We start from the raw sequence: 23,460 nt of genomic DNA, 5'->3' as shown, positions 1-23,460 counted from the left end.
AAAAAAAAACGATCCTGAGCTTCTTCTTTCTCTAATCTCAGGCTGCAAGATGCTCTTTCAACATAATCTGGAGAAGAAGTGGGGGAAACACTGTCGCTCGTGTGCTTACTGTCTCTCCATCTCCAAGTCAGTGGTGACAGCGCAGTATGAAAACAAAACCGTGGAGTTCTGCTCTGAAGACTGCAACTTAAATTATAAAATGCTCCACTGCCGCGTAAGTAGAGGTGAAAATTACCTGCCCGGCTTCAACAACGTTGTGTTCAAGCTTCCAGTGTGTGTGTCCTTTTCTGTATCTCATATTTTGTGTTTATGATATTTTTATGAGTTCAGTATAAGCAATGTAGCGCTCAGATTAGATCATGCAAACCATTGTTTAAGGTTATATATGTACATTGTATTTCAATAATATGTGTTTTAAAAATAAAATCATTAAGCTGAACAATGACATCATCGATTCAGAGGTGCTAATAGTTGTTGAACTCAGTAAAAATAAAAAGTGCTTTAGAGGTGTCTCTTCCAGAGGTGGCAGGTCATGGTGGTGGTGCAACTGCAAAAACACTCAATATATTTGTTTTTCAATGAGTTTTGTTCATTTAATTGATCACATTGACTCTTGTTTCAATGTCAATCATTTTATGCACTCAGCTGCTCCCTAAATCACTGCCAGCTTATTTTTGTGTCCTGCTTGTAAGAAAGCCTGAAAATGTAAGTTATTAAAATCACAGAAATGATGATGATGATGATGATGAACAAATTCTCTGTACTGCTTTCTCTCAGGTTGCCAGCTGTGACACCTGCGGTCGCAAAAGGAAACTAAAGCAGAGTCTTTCCATGCTGGGGGAGGTCAAACACTTCTGTGATATGAAATGTTTGCTGCTGTTCTGCAATAAAAAAGGCCAAATGGTCAACACAGGTTTGTATCGTTGTTGGTATTTTATATTTTGTCCAAACCAAACACAAACTGTTTAACTGTAACACTACCTGTACATGAATTTAATTATAAAACAAAACAGACTGAAACCCAAATGGACCAGTTACTGGACCAGAGACCAGTCAGACCATCAGGAGATGAAACTGGAATAGATCTCCATTTAGTTTGAAGTCAATGTAGAGCGCTTGCGTCCTGTTACTTTATCCAGTAGCTGATTTTCATTTTTTCCTGTAAAGAAGTGTGCACAATTAGGTCTAAAAATCCTACAATTACGTTAATTTCACAGAACCGGAGGTGGTTAGATTCCTGTGTTTTCAAAGGATCAGAACTAACTAAAGACTTCTAGTCTGACTTTAGTTTTTATTTACTGAAGTAAAATGCTGTGGGATCCTGCTGACGACTCTGTTTCCTGCCTACAGTCTCTTCACCTCCTGGATCTGCAGGTGCAGCGGAGTCGTCTCCCGTCATCGCTAACGTTATTTCGCTTGCTGGTGCTCTAAAAGGGCAGCACAGCACCTCGACCAGCACTTCACATCGTGGTATACACACACAAATACTCGCTCACATACTGTAAATAGACAGAGTCATCATGCACAAATATACTGTTGAATAGATATAAGTGTAATTGTGAGGAATTAACATGCTGCAGATATTTTGGTTCTGTTGACTGCACAGATTTCATCTATGTGGACGTCAGTTTTGTTTTGGGTTTATTTGTTTGTTTTCTTCTGTCGTATCTTCACAGATTCTGTCTCTGACATTCAAACAAAGGTTGTTGGACATGTAAGTTTAGGAGCTGAATACACTCATATCCACATATCAAGGCCTCCACACAGTTATCAGTGTTCTGTTTATCAATATATTGATTTTGTTGACAAATTGTAGAAAAAAAACTATAATTTTACATAATTGAATCAGCCAAGTTGTAACTTTAAGAAAACAACCAGATGTTTACAGCTGGTGTTTTATGACTGAGGTTGAGGACAGACATGGCAGCAGGTCATTATTCCTATTTAGTGCCAAACTGATCATTCAATAAAGCACTTTGATGATCCTCAGAACACTAATTAACAGTTTTGATAATCGATTGATTATTTAATCATTTATTAAGAAAAAATGCAAAACATTATTTGTTTTGAGCTTCTCAGATGTGAGGATTTGCTGCTTTTTTGCTGCTTGATTTCCTCAAAAAAAAAGTCCCTAGAAGGTATAAGAAAGGTTTAATTTAGAAATATGAATATTTCTGTTGTAGACAGAAACATTAGTTATAACTTTTTTTTCCTACGTGGTTGCGGGCTGTCGGGAGACATAATGCATCTATAAACTACATGAGAGACTGGTGTGACAGTGGATTGTGTTGCAGGAAGCTGTTTCAGTCAGCACCATCAGACCTGCAGCAAACACTGTCGCTACTGCTTCCTACTGTAGCTCGGAGGCTCATCCGCTCATAATGAGGAAGTGTCAATTTGACCAAAAACTTAAATTAATTTAAATTGTATTATTTTTAAAGTGGTAATCCATCCATTGATGATTGAAATTGTGTTAACTGATTACTTATATTAATAGGCATCATTGTTATACACAGCTGAAAAGTGCAGTTCAGTTATTTTTTAACTGATATGGGTGTGAAAAAGGTATTAAATTATATTCTATGTGGTGGTAAAAAGGTCTTAAAAAATCAGAAATCAAATTTGATGAACACTGCCGAAAACCTGTAATCAATAATAAGATTAGTCAAGACTTACAGTGCTATTCATTTAGATGTTGGGATAGTGGTTGTTGCTGTTGCTGGTGTTAATCATTATAATGATTATTTGTCCGTTCTACAGGTCAGCATCCAAACAGTCCCCAAGGAACTGAAGAACAAGTCCATGCTCTGTACGCCGTTAGTCCACAACAAAGGAGTCTCCTGTTCAACACAGACAGTCGATGCAGAGGCACAAACAGGTAAAACCGTCATCCAGGTGTTTTAAACGCTCAACTCTCTACAGTATGTCGATAAGTGGACAGACAGTTGTGATGCGTTGATACAAACTCTTTCCTGAAGTAAAAGCTCTGATATTGTTTCTGTTTTCTTTCTCTGTTGTGTGAAGACAACTTTGTACCTAAAGTCATAGTCCTGCCTGTGCCGGTGCCGGTTTACGTTCCTGTGCCGATGAACATGTACAGCCAGTACACACCCAAACCCGTTGGCCTGCCGTTACCGGTACGTAAATCACCTCTGACGCCCCTCATGAACCTTGTTTTTACTTAACACCCAGGCTCTACACTAAAAGAAAAATGCTCTCATTCTTTAAATTTGTACATTTTCTTGAATGTTGATTTGTTAGATTGAGGTTTTGCCATCAGAAAAATCAGTACAGCACTGTGCTTGTCATCAAAATTACTTAAATTTGAAGATTCTCTAAAACAGTCACATATTTAATTAGTCTCTATTCCTGTAACTCTGAGAAAGGAGCCTCATTATTTTCTGTTCTTGTTTACATTCTTTGATTTAAAATTTCATTCCTTCAGTGTTTTACGCTTTGTTGAAATTCAACACATTATTCAGCTGCTTCAGACTTTCAGTCATGCCATAAATTAATTCACACTAACTCACATTACATCAACATCGAATCACTCTCATGTACCCTTGACTCTGGTGAAGTTTTCATTTATGACATTTAGACTCAGGACTCAAACATTACAGGCGAAAATACTGCAAGAATCAGAGGCTTCAAGGAGTAAATTTACTCAGAAGTCTAAGAAGTGTTTATATCTTTGCTTTTAAAAATGACTTAAATCAACTATCAACATAGTTGCAGATTGGTTCTCTGTCGATTGGTCAACTAATTGATTTACCTCTAATTTTATGTGGCATTACATCATAACTACTTTTGTTTTGTTCTTCGTATTATGTGCAGTGCAGTTTTGATATTGATGCTGACATATGTTGCTAATTTTCTGTTTATGTTTGGGGAAAAAACTACAAAATATTATTTGCTCAGTCGTCCTGGTGACTCAGCCACATATAAGACACATATAACATGTAACGGCTGCATCCTCAATTTAAGTTCAGCCAGCAACCTTTTCCACGTCATCGACACTCTCACCCTCCTGATGGTCTCGGTCACTCTTTACTGTCAAAGTATCTAAGAAAGGCTCAATGACATAAAAAACAACGGCTCAGGTGTTTCTAACCACTGTGGTCTGTTTGGGTTTTCTCTATGCCTGCCGCAGCTGCCTGTGCCCATGTTCCTCCCTGTGACGCCGGACAACTCAGAGTCAATAATAAAATCCATGAAGGAGAGGATTCCCCCCGACGGCTTCGAGGGCGAGCTCAACTTCAAGGCGAAGCTAAATGAGAGGAACGAGAGAGGTGACGAGCAGAAGGACGAAGATGTGATAAAAGAAGGAGAAAGTCAAGACACTCATGCCCACAAAGGTAACAAAAAAGCTTAATTATATGAATTAATTATACTGGTATAATAAAGGAGAGAGAGCTTATTTGGGTTTAAAGAGACGCTGGATTAAGAGAGCATATTGTGGGAACTCGTCCAGCTCTTCATGTAGTCTTTATGTTTGTCACATGAGAGTTAAAGCTGAGCCTGGTACACAAATGTGTGCATTGATGTCTGCCAACAAACCTTCACAGGGCAGCGTCTAGTTTACTCAACCAAAGTATACAAAAAACATGAAATTTACACAAATACACACTGTGCACAGTCTTGTGAAGTCACGTGATACAGATGCAGCAGCAGCAGCAGTCTGTTATTGGAGGCACTGAAGCTGATTTTAATTGTCTTCTTAACCAATTAGTTACACTCCACATTATTTCAGATTTCAGGAGTGTCCTTCTCTTCTGCAGAGCTTTACATCCACTGTTGCAGGAACTTTTGATCTTTGTAGAGAACAAAAGAAAATGCAAACTCTATGTGATCTGTGTTGCTTTATCCTCAGAGGGGACACATTCTGCACATTTCCAGGTCTATTATCTTATATCATTCATTATTTTCAGACCACACCAGTAGCTGCAGTGATGCCCTGGATACGTTCATCAACCAGGAGGTGTGCTCCTCTTTCACCAGACTCAGGTCGCTCAGTCGACCACATGCCCATAAGAAACCCCCTCTGGTTTTAGATGTGGGCACGTCCAGTGAGCTTCCACCTCCAGCTCCTCCTCCTCTCGCTGTGGAGATGAAAGAGGGTCCCCAGTGCTCACTGAGCCTTGTGCCGGCCCCTCCACTACTGCAAGAAACTGTGGGGAAAGTCCACAACAAGAATAAGGTAACAAACCACCTGGAGTTCAAAAACTGTTAACGAGCCGAACTGTAGATCAGATTATATTTGCAAAGAGAATTTTTAAATTAAATGTAAGATTAAGGTACTGCATGTGATGTAATTCAGTCTGTCCTCTCTGTTTAAGGGTCGTAAGCTGCAACAGTTGTCTAAGACGCATAAAGAGGAAACTTCTCAAAGAGACTTTTCAAAGGCCACGTTTAACCAGCCCCGCAAACTGAGCAGTCAGTACGGGATTGATGCCTGGAAGAGATGGATACAGTGGAGGGAATCACAAACCAACCTGGACCTTGTTTCTTGTATGTTTTTTTCTGTCTTCCTCCCTTTTTGTTCCTTGAAGTCGGCTTAAACTTTAGTATAAGTTGTTACCGGAACAATATGTCCTTAAACTCGATGCGTAACAATGTCTTATGGCTCCATGTACAATTTTAACTTTTGCGTTGTATTTATTGGCAATTTTCTGCCTTTATTCTGTCATTTTATAAGCTTTAGTAATGAGATATTTCATAAACATTGGATGACTGTATTTCTGTTATCATCTAATAGTTTTTTTTTTGCTTCAATAATAATTTAAAAAAAACAACACCATATGTCTAGCCATTCACATGATTAGCAACAGCATTATTATTCTGAATAATAAAAGAACAATGAATCAAGTAGTTGATTTAGACATTTGTCAAGCGAAAACATTTAAATATTGTGAAGATTTGTTGCTTTTTTTTCTGTTTTATATAATTGATAATTAAATCTTTTGGTTTTGGGCTGTTAGTCCAACTAAACAAGCAATTTTAGGATATTATCTTTGGCTCTGGGAAATTACGATGAGCTTTTTTTCATGATTTCTTCACATTTGATAGACTAATCTAAAGAGTCTGAAACAAATACAACATGGCTGACATCCAGTAAAACTTTCCCCTCACTTCTCTCTTCTTTTAGTACACAACACGGTGTTAAAGGAGGACGTTCTTTGCTGCTCCGCGGCTGAGCTGAGCGACGGCCTCTGCCGCTTCATCACTGAGGTGAAACGACCCGACGGGGAGCCGTACTCACCTGACAGCCTGTTCTACCTCTGCCTCAGCATACAGCAGGCAAGATGACCGACACTGTACACACACACACACACACACTGAATACACATACTGTACATACTGTATAGTGTCTCTGACTTTACATATCAGGGTGAGATTTGATCTGTCTGCTTGTTTGTCTTCTTGATTTCTGTATCTGCTCTTAACAAACAGGCAAATTTTATTGAACTCTTAAATAAGTCATGTATATGTTGGGTACTTGTACTTCTATACTATTGCATATTTATTTTTGTAATTTTTGCAGAAAAGTCAGAAAGTGTAAAAAGCCAATTAATCAACATTTGCCTCAATTCTTAATTCATAATGCAACAGTACTTCTTTAAAGTAAGTAAATAAGTAAAATAAAATGTATTTATATTGCACCTTTCTAGAACAGGCGTCACAAAACGCTTCACAATTGAAGACGAGAGAGACTTTACACTCCTCACATCAGCGTTTGCAGAAGAACGTTTTTTGCAGTTTATTCTTAATTTTCACCGCAGTTTACATACAGTTTGAGTTTGGCATGTACAGTATGTATTTTATATCATGTCTTTATCACATGCTGTTTGAATTGGGGCGCAGGTTATTGATTATATGAACACTGAGACACTGATCAATGAGTTTCCAAAATCCAGTGCACTGTACAGTGAACTAGGGAGCGATCTTTAACAGACTCTGACAGCTTCAGCGCCCCCTACCTGCAGTGTTCATTCACCACATCGTTAACAATCCCCTCCACATGTTTAAGACGTATAAATAAACCCTGTTTTGAATAATAGTTTGTGTGTGATATGGTTTTTCCACAAATAAGTTCAAATACTTCATTAGAAATTATCATCTTCTCCTTTTCTCTCATTGAAAAATTCAGAATCTATGAATATGTAAATATTGTTCATATCAAAAGTTAAACTGCCTTCTTCACTGAGAAGTCCGTTCTCAGTGTTTGGCTCCCAAACTAGTTGTGATGTCATCAATCTTAAACTCAGATTTAAGGTGAACACCCCTCCAGCAGATGAATGTGGAAACAAACTCTGCACATAATCCTTCTGCGCAGTGAAGCTCAAACATCCGAGTGAAGTAACAATAAGCAAAACCCACTTTTGAATTGACGGGGACTTTAAGATTTCATTCTCTTTTTCTTATATACACTAAACTGTAGTGGATACACCTTCAGAAATCCTTTGGGACAACAGTGTAAATGCTCACACAGTTCTTGTTGCTCATGTCTGACTGTTAATTTGTCTCTTGTAGCATCTGTTTAACAACGGCCGAATGGAGAATATATTCAGCGATCTGATCTACAGCAAGTTCTTGACAGTTTTCACCAAAATCCTGAAAGATTTCAAACCTTCGATCACAGCCAGCAGTGAGTCTTCATCCACGTTTTTGTCTTTTTTTTTTTCTGACTCTAACCGACCACATTTCTAACAAGTCTCTCTCTTCTCCTCTGCAGGTCATATTCATTTCCGTATTGAGGAGGAGTTTCTGTGGGACTGTAAACAGCTGGGGGCGTACTCCCCCGTCATCCTCCTCAACACCCTGCTCTTCTTCTGCTGCAAGTACTTCGGCTTCACCACGGTGGAGCAGCATCGCCAGCTGTCCTTCGCACACGTCATGCGCTGCACCAAAACCAACAAGAACAACACCAAGACCACCTTCCTGCGCTTCTACCCGCCCGTATCCATAAACGAAGCAGAGTCAGGTACCGTTATAGCTGTGGGTCAGAATGAAATACCTGACAATACTGTAATAATAATGAAAATTATGTCAAACATCTTAAATACAAGTCAGATAGTTTTGTCTAAAAAGAAGTTGGCATGCGGAAGATAACCGTCACATGATCATGTACCTGATTACCTGATTGAAACACACACACACACAGACTTTTCCTGGCCTTCTCCACTGCATCATAAATAACGTAACGAGAAAATGCATTAAAAAGCTTTGTCACGTGCATGTTTGTGTCATAGTTTTTGACATTAAGGAGGTTGTGTGTGTGCATCTGTGTGTCTTCTATAAACGCAGACGGCGTCCCGGCTAAGAAACGTAGAAAAAATGAAGAGGAAATCCTGCAGATGAAGGAGAACACAGAGAACCCTCTTCGCTGTCCGGTCAGACTCTACGAGTTCTACATCTCCAAGTGGTGAGTGTTTAATGGTTTTATGCATTTTTAGTTTAGTTGTGTTATCGACTTTTTTTTATCTGGTGTATTTTTTCTTCATAATCTTGAGTTCCTGGTTTATGTTTTCTTGCCTTTCTCACTTCTTTCATCTTGTCTCTAAAGCACTCAGGTTTTAACCATTACTTAAAGCAGCTTCAATCTACTGTATATATGTTTTAAATAATTTATCAAATGACAGTGTGTAATGTGTTGTGTATAGTTTGTAGTGATGAACCTACAGAGAATTATCAGTGTTCTCTGCAGCTTTATAGTGAGTTTCAGCTCATTGTTTAGCTGTCCAGCTGCAACTTGACTGTTTTGGTTCACTCTCAGCACTCTCGTAGTGTCATTTTCGGCCGCAGCAGGCAGCTGTCTTTACACTGTCTGCTCAGCACCAAACAGTAAACAGACACAGTTAGCTATAGACTAGCTGGTGAACATAGTGGAGCATTTAGCAGCTAAAGAGTCAGATATTTCCTTCAGGAGTTGGTAGAGAGCAAAAACAGAGCTAAAAGAGAGTGAATATTGGACTTACATTCACCAGGTGGACAGAAACACGACTCCAAATGAATGATTATGTTGCTCCGTAACTGCTGTTTGTGGAAATAAGCAACTGTTTGCTAACAAGTTCAACATATCAACTTAAAAGGTGATGATATGTCAGTGTTGTGTCGACATGTTTCCGCTGCCCCCAAGTGGCCAAAAAAATAATCAGTGAATGCGGGTTTAAAGATTTAATTGATCATCTGAAATTGAAAGAAAATAGATCTTTGTAGCTTTTACCATCAGAAAAGACAATCAGATCAAAACAGATACAGTAGCACCAGATATTTCAATGTTAACATTCTAACCTAATTTCATTTTTATAAACACTTTTAGCAAAATGTTATTATTCTACAGAGATCGAAGTAGTATTATTATCAGTTTCCAAGTGTTGACACAGTCTAAAATACATAATATAGTGCACACACAGAATGACACATTTAAAAACACTGGATCTTGTATCAACACAGATAGTTGATGATGTGTCGTGTGATTTATCATTTATTCCACAAGAATTTAGAACAAATGTCTAAACCTAATGACCATCTAAAATTTAAATGTTTTCTCTCCTTCCATCCAGCTCAAAGTCGGCGAGGCGGACCTCTGATCTGTTCTACCTTCAGCCAGATCGCCACTGCGTCCCCAACAGCCCACTGTGGTTCTCCTCCGAGCCTCTGGATGACCGCACCATGGAGGCCATGCTCGTACGAATCCTCACCATCAGAGAGCTGTGGAGGGAAGACAGAGGTGGTATGGACCAACAGACGTCAGATGACCCACCTTTTATACCTGATGAGGAGGATTCAGAATGATGAAGGGAGGTTTTTTGGAGGACTATGTTTACATTCAGGTATCGAGTTCTGTTAAACAATCTGTAAATGGTCTGAAAACTCAAGAGAAATGCATTCCATCAAACAGAAATAAAGACCCTAAAATGTGTTTAACTGCTGAAAAGACGCTTCTTTCATCAAGTCATTTGCAGGTTTTGACAAAATTTATTTATTTTTTACAAATACTATAAATTCACATTCATGTTTTGTGATTCCTTCAATCTATCTGCAGCCCCAGACTCAGATTAAGTAAACGGTTTTTTGGGGGGATTTTCGCACACTTCAGCTGTCTTTCAACTGTAAAGAGAAAAAGAAACTCTGAGGAAAGAAACAAGTTCACATTAGCTGCTGATTTGTACAGTTTGGTTGGTTTTTGTTTCCCTTGTGACAGTTGAATGTTGATGCTTTCAGTTGTGATTTGAGATTTTCTATTTTGATTTTCAATTAAAAAAAAATATTTTAAAGAAATCCTTGTGTTACCTCACTTTCTATGACCTTGCAATTTATCTTTCTAAAATGAAAAAAGAAAAAAAGACAAAGACTGATGAGTATCATGTTGCATGTTGTAAACCCACCCAGGTGTTTCCAGTTCTGTTCCCTCCCTGTGACAAGTACACACACACACACACACATACACACACACACACACACACACACCTACACAGGTCTAAAGGTGTGACCACATGACATTTCTGTTCACCGAACTTTCCCCGCCCCGGCTCTGAAAAAGGATGTGATGTCATATTTCTGATGCAGGTAATAAATATTGATCACAAACAGTTTGCAGTGTGATAGTGTCCAAACACAGTGCAGCAGTGTTTCTATTGGTCAACCGAGAACATCCGCCTGGTCGAAGCTGAACAAAGGTGAACTCGCATGGTGGAAATGTAATGTGACAGCACCTTAAATCAGACAAAATAAGTAAAAACACCTGTGTGGGTGCTGAGAAACTTTTCAGGCCGCTTTAATCAACAACCTGACAAACGTTTGTTATTGACTGACATGAACTGAAGAGTCCTCATAATCAACATGGTGGTTCAAAGCTTATTGATCAGGGTTTTGGTTGTGTATATTTAAAGTCTCCCTCTACTGAAAAATGTTTTTCTTCTTGTTCCTACAGTTGAATGTTTGAGCTTTACTGTACAGAATAACGTATGTGCAGAGTTTTACACTCGAAGGCTGTTTTCATCTGCTGGAAGTTTCTCTGTGCTCATTGAAAATCCAATTTTAATGGGCAGGTCAACAAGCATAATTTGTGACATCACAAATAGTTAAGATGCCAATCCTGGTTCAATATTCAACCTACACAAGTGTGATGTGGAAACCTCTTGTGCACAAACACTGACACATCTTGTGTCCAGCAGTTAAACTTTTTAATTAAAATTAAAAATATTGGCATATTGAGAGATTGTGGATTTTTAATGAGGGAGAAAGAGTAGATTTCATTTTAAGGATTTTAACAAGATAATTGAATTTTTTTTGTGGAAAAAACATATCAGAGATACTTTTATTCAAAGTATTTTATATACATCTTAAAACATGTCTGGAGGGGATCTTTAAGTCCAGATGTTGAAATGTTGCCCCCTTGTGGTCCGTTTATGTTTTGAGTTTTTACTAAGAAAATAACCAAAAGATAAAAAGATTTCTTTCCTGAGCAGATTTTCTCTTCCTAAAGTGAAACTGACACCAAAATCTTTTTGAGTATTAAACACTCACTTTCTGTAGGTTTGAAAGGCCTTGTTGAAACACTTGTTGCTTTCTCATTGATGGAGAATTAATTCTGTCAATTGTAACAGATTTTTACAGCAGATGTAAACGTATCACAACATCTGTAGAACTTTATTAAACTTTTCTTGCAGCATAATCCACATCGATGCTGTTCGTCTGTGTTCTCAGTAGTTTAGTCTGAAATATTCAAATACACTGTTGTCTCTTGTAAAACACTAACATCAACAGACCAATACAATCGAAATTATTCAAATTAGTTTTTTTTTATTATAATCATTTTTATTATGAATTCATCCAAATACATCACAGAATGTATATTCTTCACTCATTAACTGTAGACATTAGATCAGGCTAATCAGGAATAATTGAAGACTTAAAATTTTTTTAATTACAACCAATCAACAACAACATGTTTACATTAAGCTAAAAAAAAAAAAAAAAAAAAAAAAAAAAGCAAACATACACATTACAAGAAGTAAACGTTTTTAAAGTTAATTTTGTCTTTTTAAAATTCAATTATTAATTTAGAGACAGAACAAGGAAATTTAGTCATTATTGAACATGTTTCTGATCTTTTTATACATACATTTTATTTTTAATGTATCAGTGCATCATTTAACTACTTATTTAATTGATTTATAATAGCTTTTTAAATATAATTAATTTATGTTTATAAATTGTAAAAAGCTTTACATTATTTATCAAAAAAAGCAGTGCTCTTCATCCTGTACTGAGATTGTTAGATGAATAGGCTGAAAATTTAAACTCAAATGGATTTGAGACACATACCGCAAACATACACTAACAAAATCCAGTTTCTGCTTGTTTCTCACAAATACTTTTGTGAGGCTTGTTGCAGGATTTATCAAACCAGCTATTCAAGTTTTTGGCTCCTCCGTTCCGCCCCATCCTCACACAGTCCTCTCCTTCTGAATTTTCCCGTTTCCAATTGTCCGGCTCACCTTGTCTGGTGGTTCTGTCTCCTGCTACTCCCCCTGACACCCCGCTGCTCTGTTAAGGGTTGTGAACTTCCAGGTCAATGTCTAGTATAGGAGGAGGAGGAGGATGTTTTTATGTTTTAGCTAGATGAGATGTTGGTCTATTTTTAATTAATATGAGACAATATGTAACATTTCATATTCATGAACACAAATTTAGAAGTAAAGCAGATGTGGACGTACTGCCCCCTTCTGGATGTATCTTTACTGTGAATCTTTGCTTGCAGAATATTTTTTTTTAATCTGTTTTATTGCTGTTGTCTTTTTACCTTTTTTATATATTCAGTTGCAAGTTTCTTTAGTTACAACATATTCTACAGCAGGAAAAGAAAAAGTTTTGTACTACTACTGTACTAATTGGAGCAGGAAACACAACATAGAAGACAGTTGAAATGAGATAATACATTTTTATTGCCATGCAGACCCCTTTGAAAACAATATGTAAGATCATATTTAGCACAAATTATGCACAATCACTGTCTGTCATGATGAACATTTTACCACTTGAACTGAAATGTTCATCTATTATTATATTTTTGAAATATATGACACATGTATGTTTGAAAAGTTTGGACAGTTTGCTGCACACAATGAACATTTTGATGTTCATGTCTGACAGTTATACTGTTCAGTAGAGAGACGTGAGAGTAGAGACACTAACTCAATGCATCACTGGATCATCTGAACATATTTGGACTCATATATTTGAAATGACAAACAAGAAATGTGAATACAGTTGTGAGAAAATTAACTGCAGGTTTGAGAATAGCACACTGTGTTTTGAGAGCCATGATTTTTATTTGATAATTGTGCCAAAGCAACTGATAAAAACTGTAAATAGTCTGAGAAGTCTGAGCTCAACTGGATTTCAGAAACACATAACCCTAATAAATCCTTTTTCTGCTTGTTTCTCACAAATAATTCTTTGAGGCTCGTCACAGGATTTATCAGACCAACAGTTCAGCTCTGCAGGTCTTCCTTTCTTTCCCATCCTCACACAGTCCTCTCCTTTAGGATTTTCCCTGTCCCAATTGTCCGGCTCACGTTTTCGCCAGAAAGACAAACTAAAGGATGGAGAACAGAAAGACTTGGTTAAATAAAAACGAGTTGATTTGATTTTTTTGATTTTTAGAAATGTTTTCACAACAATCAAACCTTGTGTTCAGTGGTGAGTCGTCCACCCAAAACCAATTGCCCTCTTTCTTTGAGTCTGTCAGTCCGATCCAGAACTTGTCCTCGTCATATTTCATTTTGTCACTCAGTTCCTTTGTCAAGAATGTCTGAAGAGGAAAAGTTGGTGAAATGATGATATGTAACATGACTTTTCTGTGCTGAGACACCATGTTAACTGATTCAGAAACATAAGGATGTGATAAAATGCACAAGAACACAGTCAGTGTGCTACATGAACCTGCTGCAGTGTTTTATACCTGCTCATCGCTGCTGTCTATCTTCACCAGGTCTCCTCCGTGACTTTGGCAGTAACGTCTGCTCTCTTCCCAGGATGAAGTTGTGATGGAGAAATAATAGCACTTCCCTCCATGTTGCTCCCAGTCTTTGTCACATATCAGGCATGAATCATCTTTGAAGAGATTACAGCAAGGAATTGAGTCAGGTGGAACAAATCACTGTTTATCTAACTTTTGTTACCTGTCAATCTATTATAGCTTCTATAATCAGCATCAGAGGTTAAAAAAGTGTGAAGGAAGAATCCATCACTTACTTGGTTTTATTTCAGGAGGTTGTGGACAGGAAGGTGGCACCATCTTTCTAGAGAGTGTCTCTGTTGAAAAAGAAAGGATAAAAAAGAAATGTCACTTTCATCACTCTTATTTAGAAATGTTGCTCCCCGCCTCTCTGACATTTCAGGCATGAATCACCTTTGAAGAGATTCTCATGAAGACTTCAGTGAGGTCTAACAAGTTTATATTTGTGTAATTTGGGGGCAGCAGAAACTTTGAGGAGGAAGAGTTTGAATCTGAGAGCAGCTGAAACAATTAGAACAAATAAATGAACCTTCATAGGTACAACATGCTGCCTTTGAGCAAGGCACCTACCTTGCAACTTACTGACACATTCAGTATGAACTGATGCAAAATAAATAATAAAATAGATCCCATCTGACTGACTGTATCTGTTGTTTGTGTTTGGGTCTGTTTGTAGTATTATTAGAGGGTGTAACAGCATCAGAGAACAAATGTGAAGGGAAAATGCATTACTTATTAGAGCCTGTCTGTTATGAAAATAATTTAGAAAATCAATTTCAGTTGTGTTAACAAAACTGTTCACACTATTGTCCACATAGAAAGAGCGATTACATTAAAATACATTAATAACTGGGATCATTGGCCTACTGACGTTAGGAGGACAATCCAATCTCCGCAGCTAAGATGTTGGCTCTCCACCAGCAACTTCCTCACACACTTACATGAACACAATGGCTGAACACATTTCTCAATGTGATCATTGTAGAGCTCTCAGTGGCTAGAATGCATGGTGCAAGTGAGAGAAGTGTTACACAATGGACAGGAGCCTATGATAAGGTCTGTCTGTCTTCTGCCTCTGTTTGATGCAGGTATGATGCTGTAACGTCAAGTTAAGTCCAAAACCTCACATTTTAAGATGACATTTTTGTGTTGCATTAGTTTGTCAACATTTTCAAACCCAAACTCTGACAGTCTTACCATTGAGATGTCTTTGTACATCTTCGTACTTGGTTTTCAGCATTTGGAGACTTTCCTTGGTTTGCATGTCCATAGCTGATGGGGAAAAGAAACACCTCTTTTTGTTAATCAGTGCTTGATAATGAGCAATGATGACAATCTAGTTTCACTGAAAAACAAAACTCACTAATACAGCTTTTCTCAGTAGCTTTGGCACAAATGAATATCAGAATTCTCAAAAATGAAATTCTCAAATCCACAGGTTTTTTTTTTCTTTTAATTAATAATTCATGCTTGCATGTTGTACACCCACAACAATTATTGAATTATTACATCAAGAGCACAAATTACTAATTTGAGATCACGAAATGATTAAATAAATGATTAAATCAAGTGCCCAAGTACTTATTTTTGTGGACTTCTTAAATACAGGTTCCATCAATAGTGAAATAAGTGACCTGTGTGCATGTACTATAGAGGTAAAGGGACTCTGGTCATAAATCCTTTGACATTTAACTGTCTTGACCTGAGCAAAGACAATAAGAAACATCACTTGCTGGCAGAGAAGCACTGATTGATGAAGTTACTTTACAATAAAGATAAATATCTTGAGTTGGTCTTTTGCTGGACAGTTGAAGTGCAGCACAGTATAAAATGATGTGGTGATTTATTTCTTAGTGTTTTGAGAACTGCAACATTGTTTCAGAAAATGTGCTTTAAGCAACTGAGAAAAACTGTAAATGAGGTGATTAAAGTTTTTCAGGTAAGTTTAGTTATTTTAGATCAGCCACCTGATTGTTCTTAAAGTAAAACTACATTGATAAAACTGTACAAACTTACAGACACGATAAATAACAATGAGAGCGACAACCAAAAGAGTGCTGAGAACCAGCAGGGCCACTCTCTCTGATGTGACCTTTGACCCTCCTTTTGACACTGCATGTTGTCGGGAGTCAAGAGCTTCACCTGTTACAGTTAGAAGAGACTGAGATGTAAATTACACTTGAGTTTGGGTACAGAGTATTGACACAACAACATGCACACTTGTACAATATAATGCAGCCAGACTTAAAGGACGGATTCCCAATTTTTCAAATCTGTCTTAAAACAACAGTTGGGAGCCCAAATGAACATTGAAACATGTTTTTCTTGCTGTAATCATTTCTCCTGTTCATACTGACCATTAGAAGATCCCTTCATAATGAACTTACAATGTAAGTGATGGGGGACTTTGATGCTAAAAAGACTGTAAATGTGGCAGATATCCACTTGATATGACTAACTCAGACTGCTGAAGCCTCATATAAGCAGATAAACATTTCCATAAATGTTTGCACAAAACAAGGATTGTAGATTTTGGCCCCACTTACATTGTAAGCATATTTAGAAAGGATCTTATAATAACCAGTATGAACAGGAGGAATGATTAAAGTGAGCAAAACCTGTTTCAATGTTCGTTTGAAAACTGACTGTTGTTTTAAGACAGACTTGAAAAACTGGGAACCCGTCCTTTAAAACCTCTCTGACATAATCTCCACAGAAACAGAATATTATAAGGTAGCATTTTTTGCAGGACTGTTGTATTAGAGTATCACACGGATGTTCATATTACTGCACCTGCAGAAACCTTAATGTTGAATTATTTTCTGTGCAATTTTGGATTTTCATCTTTGCATCGTTGAAAAATCTTTTATTAAAAAATACTACCAAAGACAGTCAAGATTTCAACACTAAGGCCAGTATTTATCCAACTCATGAGAGTAAAATTCTGAACTTAATTGAAAGATAAAAGTAAAAATCCTTCACTTTTACTCAAACTAAAGAATAAAAACTATTTATCTCCTTTTAATTTCTTTTGACTTAAAAACACTCCTGGTTGCATACAAATAACAATCAGCAAGACAAGTAATTTACCAAAAGGTAAAGAGACCTTCAGACTTGATACTTTGTGTGTCAGATAACTTAAAGTTCTTCAAAAATAATCTTCATGGGCTTTTTCTTTGTTGACTGGCAGGTAACAGTTAAGAAAAACAGGAGAGATTTAACAGGAGAACGAGATGACGTACAAATAAAGCTGCACAAACACGGTCTGATTAAAAACTTAAAGTTACATTATATTTGCCATAAGGTTTGGTCAAACTTGGAAGTATGTCTATATTTCATTCAGGCAGCTGAAGACTGTGTGACGAACCTCTTCTGCTGCTGTTGAAGCAGTAAAACAGGCCTACTTCCTCAATTATAATCCAAAGTAGACTAAATACAAATACGACTTTACCTCAAACTATTCAATTAGCATATCTGTAAATATAGCTCAAATTTATATGGAAAAAAAATCTGATGAATTTGAGAATTCTGAAGTTGCAGAAAACAGTTTCTTCAGTTTAAAAGTGGTCATCAAGAGGATCTTGCAGCACGAATGACGTGTGATCAACTGGTAAAGAAGTTTAACCACAAACTTGGCTTACTTTGTAAAAACAGGAAATACTTATTTATAGGTACAACGCTGAAGATGGTTTCAAGCACATTAAGATAACATGAGGATGCAGTCTTTTAGAGGAAGAATACACGTTTTTCTCTTGGAAAAACAACAATTTTGTTTAGACTGGTGGCTGTTTGCCTGATGATGACCTCTGGGGTCTGACTGTAGGGTCAGAGGTCATCGTTCCCCTCCGAGTAGATTTACCACCACCTCCATATCTAGTTTTTACCTTCTCTGTGAGTCATCATGCAGAGTTTTCAAGATCCTGACTTCAGAGTAAAGGGTGACAGTCACTGAGGAAGCTTTCTCTGCAACAAAAAAACACAAAACTAAACTGCTGTTGGGTCCTTTTGAAATAATCTGTGAAGATAAAATTTCCATTTATCTTGTAAATGTTCATATTTTACTCAAGTTATAACATAAAAACACCTTGTGGAATTATTCGGTATCTTTTTGAAAAGCTTTGGCATAGATAGATAGATAGATAGATAGATAGATAGATAGATAGATAGATAGATAGATAGATAGATAGATAGATAGATAGATAGATAGATAGATAGAGCATTGTATTTAAGACTCACCGTTGACCTTTCTCCACTGCTCTCTCTTCAGGGTTGTGAGCTTCCACATTAATCTCTGGTATTTCACCACTGTGTGAAAAACTTCCTGTCACCCAGAAATGTTTCCACAGCAATCACACCTTGTGTTCAGTGGTGAGTCATTCACCCAAAACCAAAATGATGATATGTAACATGACTTTTCTGTGCTGAGACACCATGTTAACTGCTTCACAATCACAAATATGTGATAAAATACACAAGAACAGAGTCAGTGCTCTACATGAACCTGCTGCAGTGTTTTATACCTGCTCCTTCATGCTGTCTATCTTCACCAGGTCTCCTCCATGACATTCGGCAGAGATGTCTGCTCTCTTCCCAGGATGAATAATTGGTGGAGAAATTATAACACTTTCCTCTAAATTGCTCCCAGACTTTGTCACATTTCAGGCCTTGAATCATCTTTAATAACAACTGAACAACAAACATATAGTTGATACAGAAAAATAACACTTTATATGAGTGCTGCTATCACTATAAGAACATGTAAACATGGTTACAAACTTTTTACTTTGGAAATAATTTAATTTGATTGATTTCAACATCAGAGGTAAACAAGGCCAGTATTTATCCAACTGCTAAGAGTAAACTTTTGAACTTAATTGAAAGATAAAAGTAAAAATCCTTCACTTTTACTCCTACTCACAAACTAAAGAATAAAAACTATTTATCACCTTTTAATTTCTTTTGACTTAAAGACACTCCTGGTTGCATACAAATAACAATCAGCAAAACAAGAAATTACCAAAAGGTAAAGAGACCTTCAGACTTGATACTTTGTGTGTCAGATAACTTCAAAAATATTCTTCATGGCCACTTCCTCATTTGTTATCCGCCTTCCTGTCTTCACTCCTTTAATGGTATAATTGTGGATCTCCTCACACCCAGTGCCTGCCTTTCTTTCTTTCTTTCTATTTTTCTGTTTTTCTTTGTTGACTGGCAGGAAACAGTTAGGAAAAACAGGAGAGATTTAACAGGAGAATGAGATGGCATGTACAAATAAAGCTGCACAAACACGGTCTGATTAAAAACTTAAAGTTACATTATATTTGCCATAAGGTTTGGTCAAACCTGGAAGTATGTCTATATTTCATTCAGGCAGCTGAAGCCTGTGTGACGAACCTCTTCTGCTGCTGTTGAAGCAGTAAATCAGGCGTACTTCCTCAATTATAATCCAAAGTAGACTAAATACAAATACGACTTTACCTCAAACAATTCAATTAGCATATCTGTAAATATAGCTCAAATTTATATGGAAAAAAAATCTGATGTATTTGAGAATTCTGAAGTTGCAGAAAACAATTTCATCAACTTAAAAGTGGTCATCAAGAGGATCTTACAGGACGAATGACGTGTGATTAACTGGTAAAGAAGTTTAACCACAAACTTGGATTACTTTGTAAAAACAGGAAATACTTATTTATAGGATACAACGCTGAAGCTGGTTTCCAGCACATTAAGATAACATGAGGATGCAGTCTTTTAGAAGAAGAATACAAGTTTTTCTCTTGGAAAAACAACAATTTCGTTTAGACTGGTGGCTGTTTGCCTGATGATGACCTCTGGGGTCTGACTGTAGGGGTCTGAGGTTCCCCTCCGAGTAGATTAACCACCACCTCCATTTCTAGTTTTTACCTTCTGTGTGACTCATCATGCAGAGTTTTCAAGATCCTGACTTCAGAGTAAAGGGTGACAGTCACTGAGGAAGCTTTCTCTGCAACAAAAGAACACAACACTAAACTGCTGTTGGGTCCTTTTGAAATAATTGGTGTAACTGCGGAAGATAAAATTTCCATTTATTCTGTAAATGTTCATGTTTTACTCAAGTTATAACAAATGAAAACACCTTGTGGAAGTATTTAGTACCTTTCTGAAAAGCTTTGGCATGTATAGATAGATGGGTGGATGGATAGATATATAGACAGAATTGTATTTAAGACTCACCATTGACCTTTCCCCGTATCATTGGTTCTGTCCCAGTCTGGCTCTACATCCTTCCACCAGTCCACCAGGTGCCCTCGGACTTTTTCCCAGTTTGTTGAACTGGACTGAGTGGCAGTAGGCCCTGCAGGTTGAAACTGAAGTTTGCTTTCACACTTATCTTAAGGAAAAGTGACTGAAGACTGTTGCTTGCTACACACTGACCCTCATAGATATTATGTGCAAAAGTGAACTGAAACTCAGAGCAACAGTTGTCTTTCAGTGCAATTTTATTGTTACATGCAGGCCACTCCTCTTGACAAACTTGTTGTCTGATGTTTATGTCAACAGCAATGTATGTTTGTGTTCTTTAAGGATGCTAAGGTTGCCAATGTTATGTTGAGGTGTTGGTGCTGTTTCTGCTCAGTGTGACTTGTGTATTTAAGTTATATTCATGTGTATGCTGTGTTTTTAGTTTTCAGTTTGCCCTGTGTTTTTCCTCCTGTGTTCCCAGCCTGCTTTTCCCTCCACTCTTCCCTCTTCACCTGCCCTGCACCATCTTCGTTAGCCCTGCCCTTCTCCCGGTATCTTCCCCAGCCTATCAGCTTCTTTCCCATTTCCTGTTTTATCCCCTCATTCCCCTCACTTGAGTTTCTCCACCCACCTCCCCACCTGCACCTCATCTGCTCGTTAGTTCAGTTAGTGTTTTAGTCCTGCGTTTCAGTTCAGTTTTGCTCTGCCTGTTTTTGTCTTGTTCCATTTTTCTATGCCTGCACATTTGGATATTTATTAAAGAGACATTGTTCAGTTCATTTTGGCTGATTTGTCCTGCATTTGGGTCCATCTACTGCTACTCCCCCTGACAGAAAGATCCAAGCAGTCATGGACCCAGCAGACATTCACCAGCCCTGCTTGCCTTTTTCCTAGCATGATTCTGGAGTTACACAGGATGTCTTTTTAAATGAATAGCCAAACTTCCTTAAATCACCTTCTGTTTACTGGAAGAAGGACCCTGAATTTTCCCAAGAAGTGGCTTTCTTCAGGTGGAAATACAATTTAAATCCTGCCCTCCCAAGTCCATCATTCCAGTCTCCCATGTTTCCCTGGGGTCTCCAGGCTCCTCCCTGGAGCAGCTGTCTCCAAGTCTGCTAGCTTTGAGCCAGCTAGCCAGCAGCGGATCCTGTATTCCCTCATGACACTTAGGTGGAGCAGCTGAGGAGCCACCTTGAAGTCCAGAGGTCACCCTTTAAAGGGACTCGCCTTTTCATCTTCATGGGGTACTGAGGAGTCTCCAAAAGGAGGCATGGTCCCCTTGGCTCCTGATACTCCTGGACTCTCTCAGCAATGCAGTGCCACATGGTCTCTGCTACTCAGCACAACTACTGAGGTCCAGTCTGTCTTTGCTGACCTGCAGCAACAAAGTGAACAACAGAACATCATAAGAAATGATTCTGCACCCTGACTGGCATAGCTTAACCAAATATACATTAAAATAACTTAAGTACAGAAGTAACACATCTCCTACTCAGTCCAGTCTTCATCAAACAGAGAAAAAGTCTGAGAGCATCTGGTGGACTGGTGGACAACGGCAACCAATGAATATAGAGTCAGACTCTCTAGAGCAGGGGTCGGCAACCCGCGGCTCTTTCAATCCTCTGCCCTGGCTCCCTGTGGCTTTGAAACAATAAATAATGGCTATTTAATTTTATTTTATTTTATTTTATTTAGTTAGTTTATTTTAATGTAATATTTGTTATTTTGGAGAGTTAGGTGATCTTGTAATATAAAAATAAAACGTCTTTTAATATTTTGTCGATCGAAATATACGTCACCTGCCGGGCCGTTGCCGGGCAACAGGTAAGTGCATTTTTTGAGCGGTCTACCCCGGTAAGCTAACGATGGAAAAATCCTAAAAAAAGAGAAAGATTTCTGATTAAAATAGAACTTTTAATGCTTTTACTGTTGACGAGAATGGTTGGCAATGGTTGACGAGAAATTGGCGAACAACAACAAATCAAACCTTGAGAGACATTTCCAAAACAAACACTCAGCTTTCGCTGAAAAATACCCAGCTGGAGATAATCGAAAAAGAACAGTTTCGGAACTGCTGCGGAAAACTGACCAGAGCAAAAACACTTTGAAGAGGTGGATGAAGTCTACAAATTCATGCACTTCGGTTAGTTTTGTGGCAGCTCAGGAGATCACCAGGCACGGGAAGCCGTTCAACATGCTGCCTCTGATCTCCTTTGAGGTACATCGTACATCCACACAGGTTGGAGTTTTGCATAACATATCTTAAAACTATCTTAATGACCTGTCAGGCAGATTTATGATTAAAAATACTCCTGACCTTAATGACAGTGCTGAGTGTAACGGGGGACTATATTAGCCTCACAGTTTATAATACCCCCGTTAAGTTTGTTTTATATCGCTGATAATAGTGACAGCCTACAGTCTCTGCGTTGTGTTGTGATGATGATGATGGTGGACTAACGGCTGACAGTTAGTAACATCAGTTGACTCCAACGAAGACACCCAGACAGCTCCGATGTCGATTCAATGATGTCTGTTTATTGCTTACAAGCACTTTGGGATCTGGGGGATACAAGCCCGCTCTCAGTAAAACTATTTAACATAAATAAAATCATAATCAAAGGAAACTTACAATACTAATAAATGATTTCTGTGACGAAGCTTAATAACCGTTAAATAACAAATTACAGGGCCAACGGTCTAACCTTGACCAGGATCAAAAACTCACTATATTACAGATTACACAGACAAACTATTGATACTGATGAATCAGTTCACATAGATAATCACTCTGAATGTCAATATAATTATAATTAGTAATAAAGTCTATCTCAGGTCAGCTATACATTATTGTTTACAGGTTTCCATTTAATAGTCACACACTCACCTGGGGGATACAAGCCCGGTCTGACTTGTTCCCCCGGTGATGGGCTTTATAGCTCGTTACCTTGGATACTATGTAGCCAAGTATTAAATATTAAATATAAAATAACAGCATAAAATAATGAAAATAACACAAATATGTACAACTTACAAATATTAAATAAAGGTAAAATTACTGACAAAATTCTATTCTATATTAAAAGATTTTGCTGTTAGACATAGTGACCATTTAAAGCACAACTAATGTATTTAATGTAACATGCAAGAGGCGTATGTTACATGAGCATATCACTATTATATCTGCAAAATATTAAATTCTTAAAAAT

The 23,460-nt window shown here is 37.6% G+C and overlaps 2 protein-coding genes across 4 annotated transcripts in view; one reads left to right on the top strand and one right to left on the bottom strand.

Moving 5' to 3' along the window:
* LOC137198397 (uncharacterized) overlaps positions 1-10,281 on the top strand; it is a 45,368-nt gene extending 35,087 nt beyond the window's left edge. For both annotated transcript variants that reach the window (XM_067612221.1, XM_067612222.1), the window contains 14 exons: positions 42-214; positions 778-913; positions 1,351-1,470; positions 1,677-1,714; positions 2,761-2,878; positions 3,025-3,137; positions 4,151-4,355; positions 4,929-5,197; positions 5,337-5,508; positions 6,146-6,297; positions 7,531-7,645; positions 7,733-7,981; positions 8,305-8,422; positions 9,564-10,281. In XM_067612221.1, coding sequence (XP_067468322.1) covers positions 42-214; positions 778-913; positions 1,351-1,470; positions 1,677-1,714; positions 2,761-2,878; positions 3,025-3,137; positions 4,151-4,355; positions 4,929-5,197; positions 5,337-5,508; positions 6,146-6,297; positions 7,531-7,645; positions 7,733-7,981; positions 8,305-8,422; positions 9,564-9,795 — 2,210 coding nt within the window. In that variant the 3' untranslated portion in view covers positions 9,796-10,281. The remainder of the gene's footprint in view (positions 1-41; positions 215-777; positions 914-1,350; positions 1,471-1,676; positions 1,715-2,760; positions 2,879-3,024; positions 3,138-4,150; positions 4,356-4,928; positions 5,198-5,336; positions 5,509-6,145; positions 6,298-7,530; positions 7,646-7,732; positions 7,982-8,304; positions 8,423-9,563) is intronic.
* A 2,645-nt stretch (positions 10,282-12,926) lies between these two features.
* Positions 12,927-20,810, bottom strand: LOC137198406 (CD209 antigen-like protein E). Of its 2 annotated transcripts, XM_067612250.1 has the most exons (10): positions 20,243-20,810; positions 19,934-20,012; positions 18,263-18,331; positions 17,911-17,989; positions 16,043-16,168; positions 15,224-15,298; positions 14,263-14,322; positions 13,970-14,121; positions 13,695-13,819; positions 12,927-13,603 (listed from the first exon to the last, which is right to left on the bottom strand). In XM_067612250.1, the coding sequence occupies exons 4-10, from the start codon at positions 17,927-17,929 to the stop codon at positions 13,408-13,410; spliced, it is 753 nt and encodes a 250-aa protein (XP_067468351.1). In that variant the 5' UTR covers positions 17,930-17,989; positions 18,263-18,331; positions 19,934-20,012; positions 20,243-20,810; the 3' UTR covers positions 12,927-13,407. The 2 variants fall into 2 exon arrangements, with proteins under 2 accessions (XP_067468351.1, XP_067468352.1); XM_067612251.1 differs by lacking the exons at positions 19,934-20,012; positions 20,243-20,810 and having other exon boundaries at positions 18,263-18,403.
* Positions 20,811-23,460: the final 2,650 nt, after the last annotated feature.

Source organism: Thunnus thynnus, chromosome 15 (genome assembly GCF_963924715.1).
Source record: "Thunnus thynnus chromosome 15, fThuThy2.1, whole genome shotgun sequence".
Classification (NCBI taxonomy): Eukaryota; Metazoa; Chordata; class Actinopteri; order Scombriformes; family Scombridae; genus Thunnus; species Thunnus thynnus.
The sequence above is the reverse complement of the archived record's forward strand: the minus strand, read 5'-3'. Positions and strand labels throughout refer to the sequence as shown.

Bases quoted from the DNA above. Each gene is read 5' to 3' on its own strand.
- LOC137198406 (XM_067612250.1), bottom strand. The intron at 13,820-13,969 runs GTATAAAACACT...TTTCCTCTTCAG, and splicing joins TAGACAGCAGCGATGAGCAG to ACATTCTTGACAAAGGAACT. The intron at 13,604-13,694 runs GTTTGATTGTTG...TCCATCCTTTAG, and splicing joins GACTCACCACTGAACACAAG to TTTGTCTTTCTGGCGAAAAC.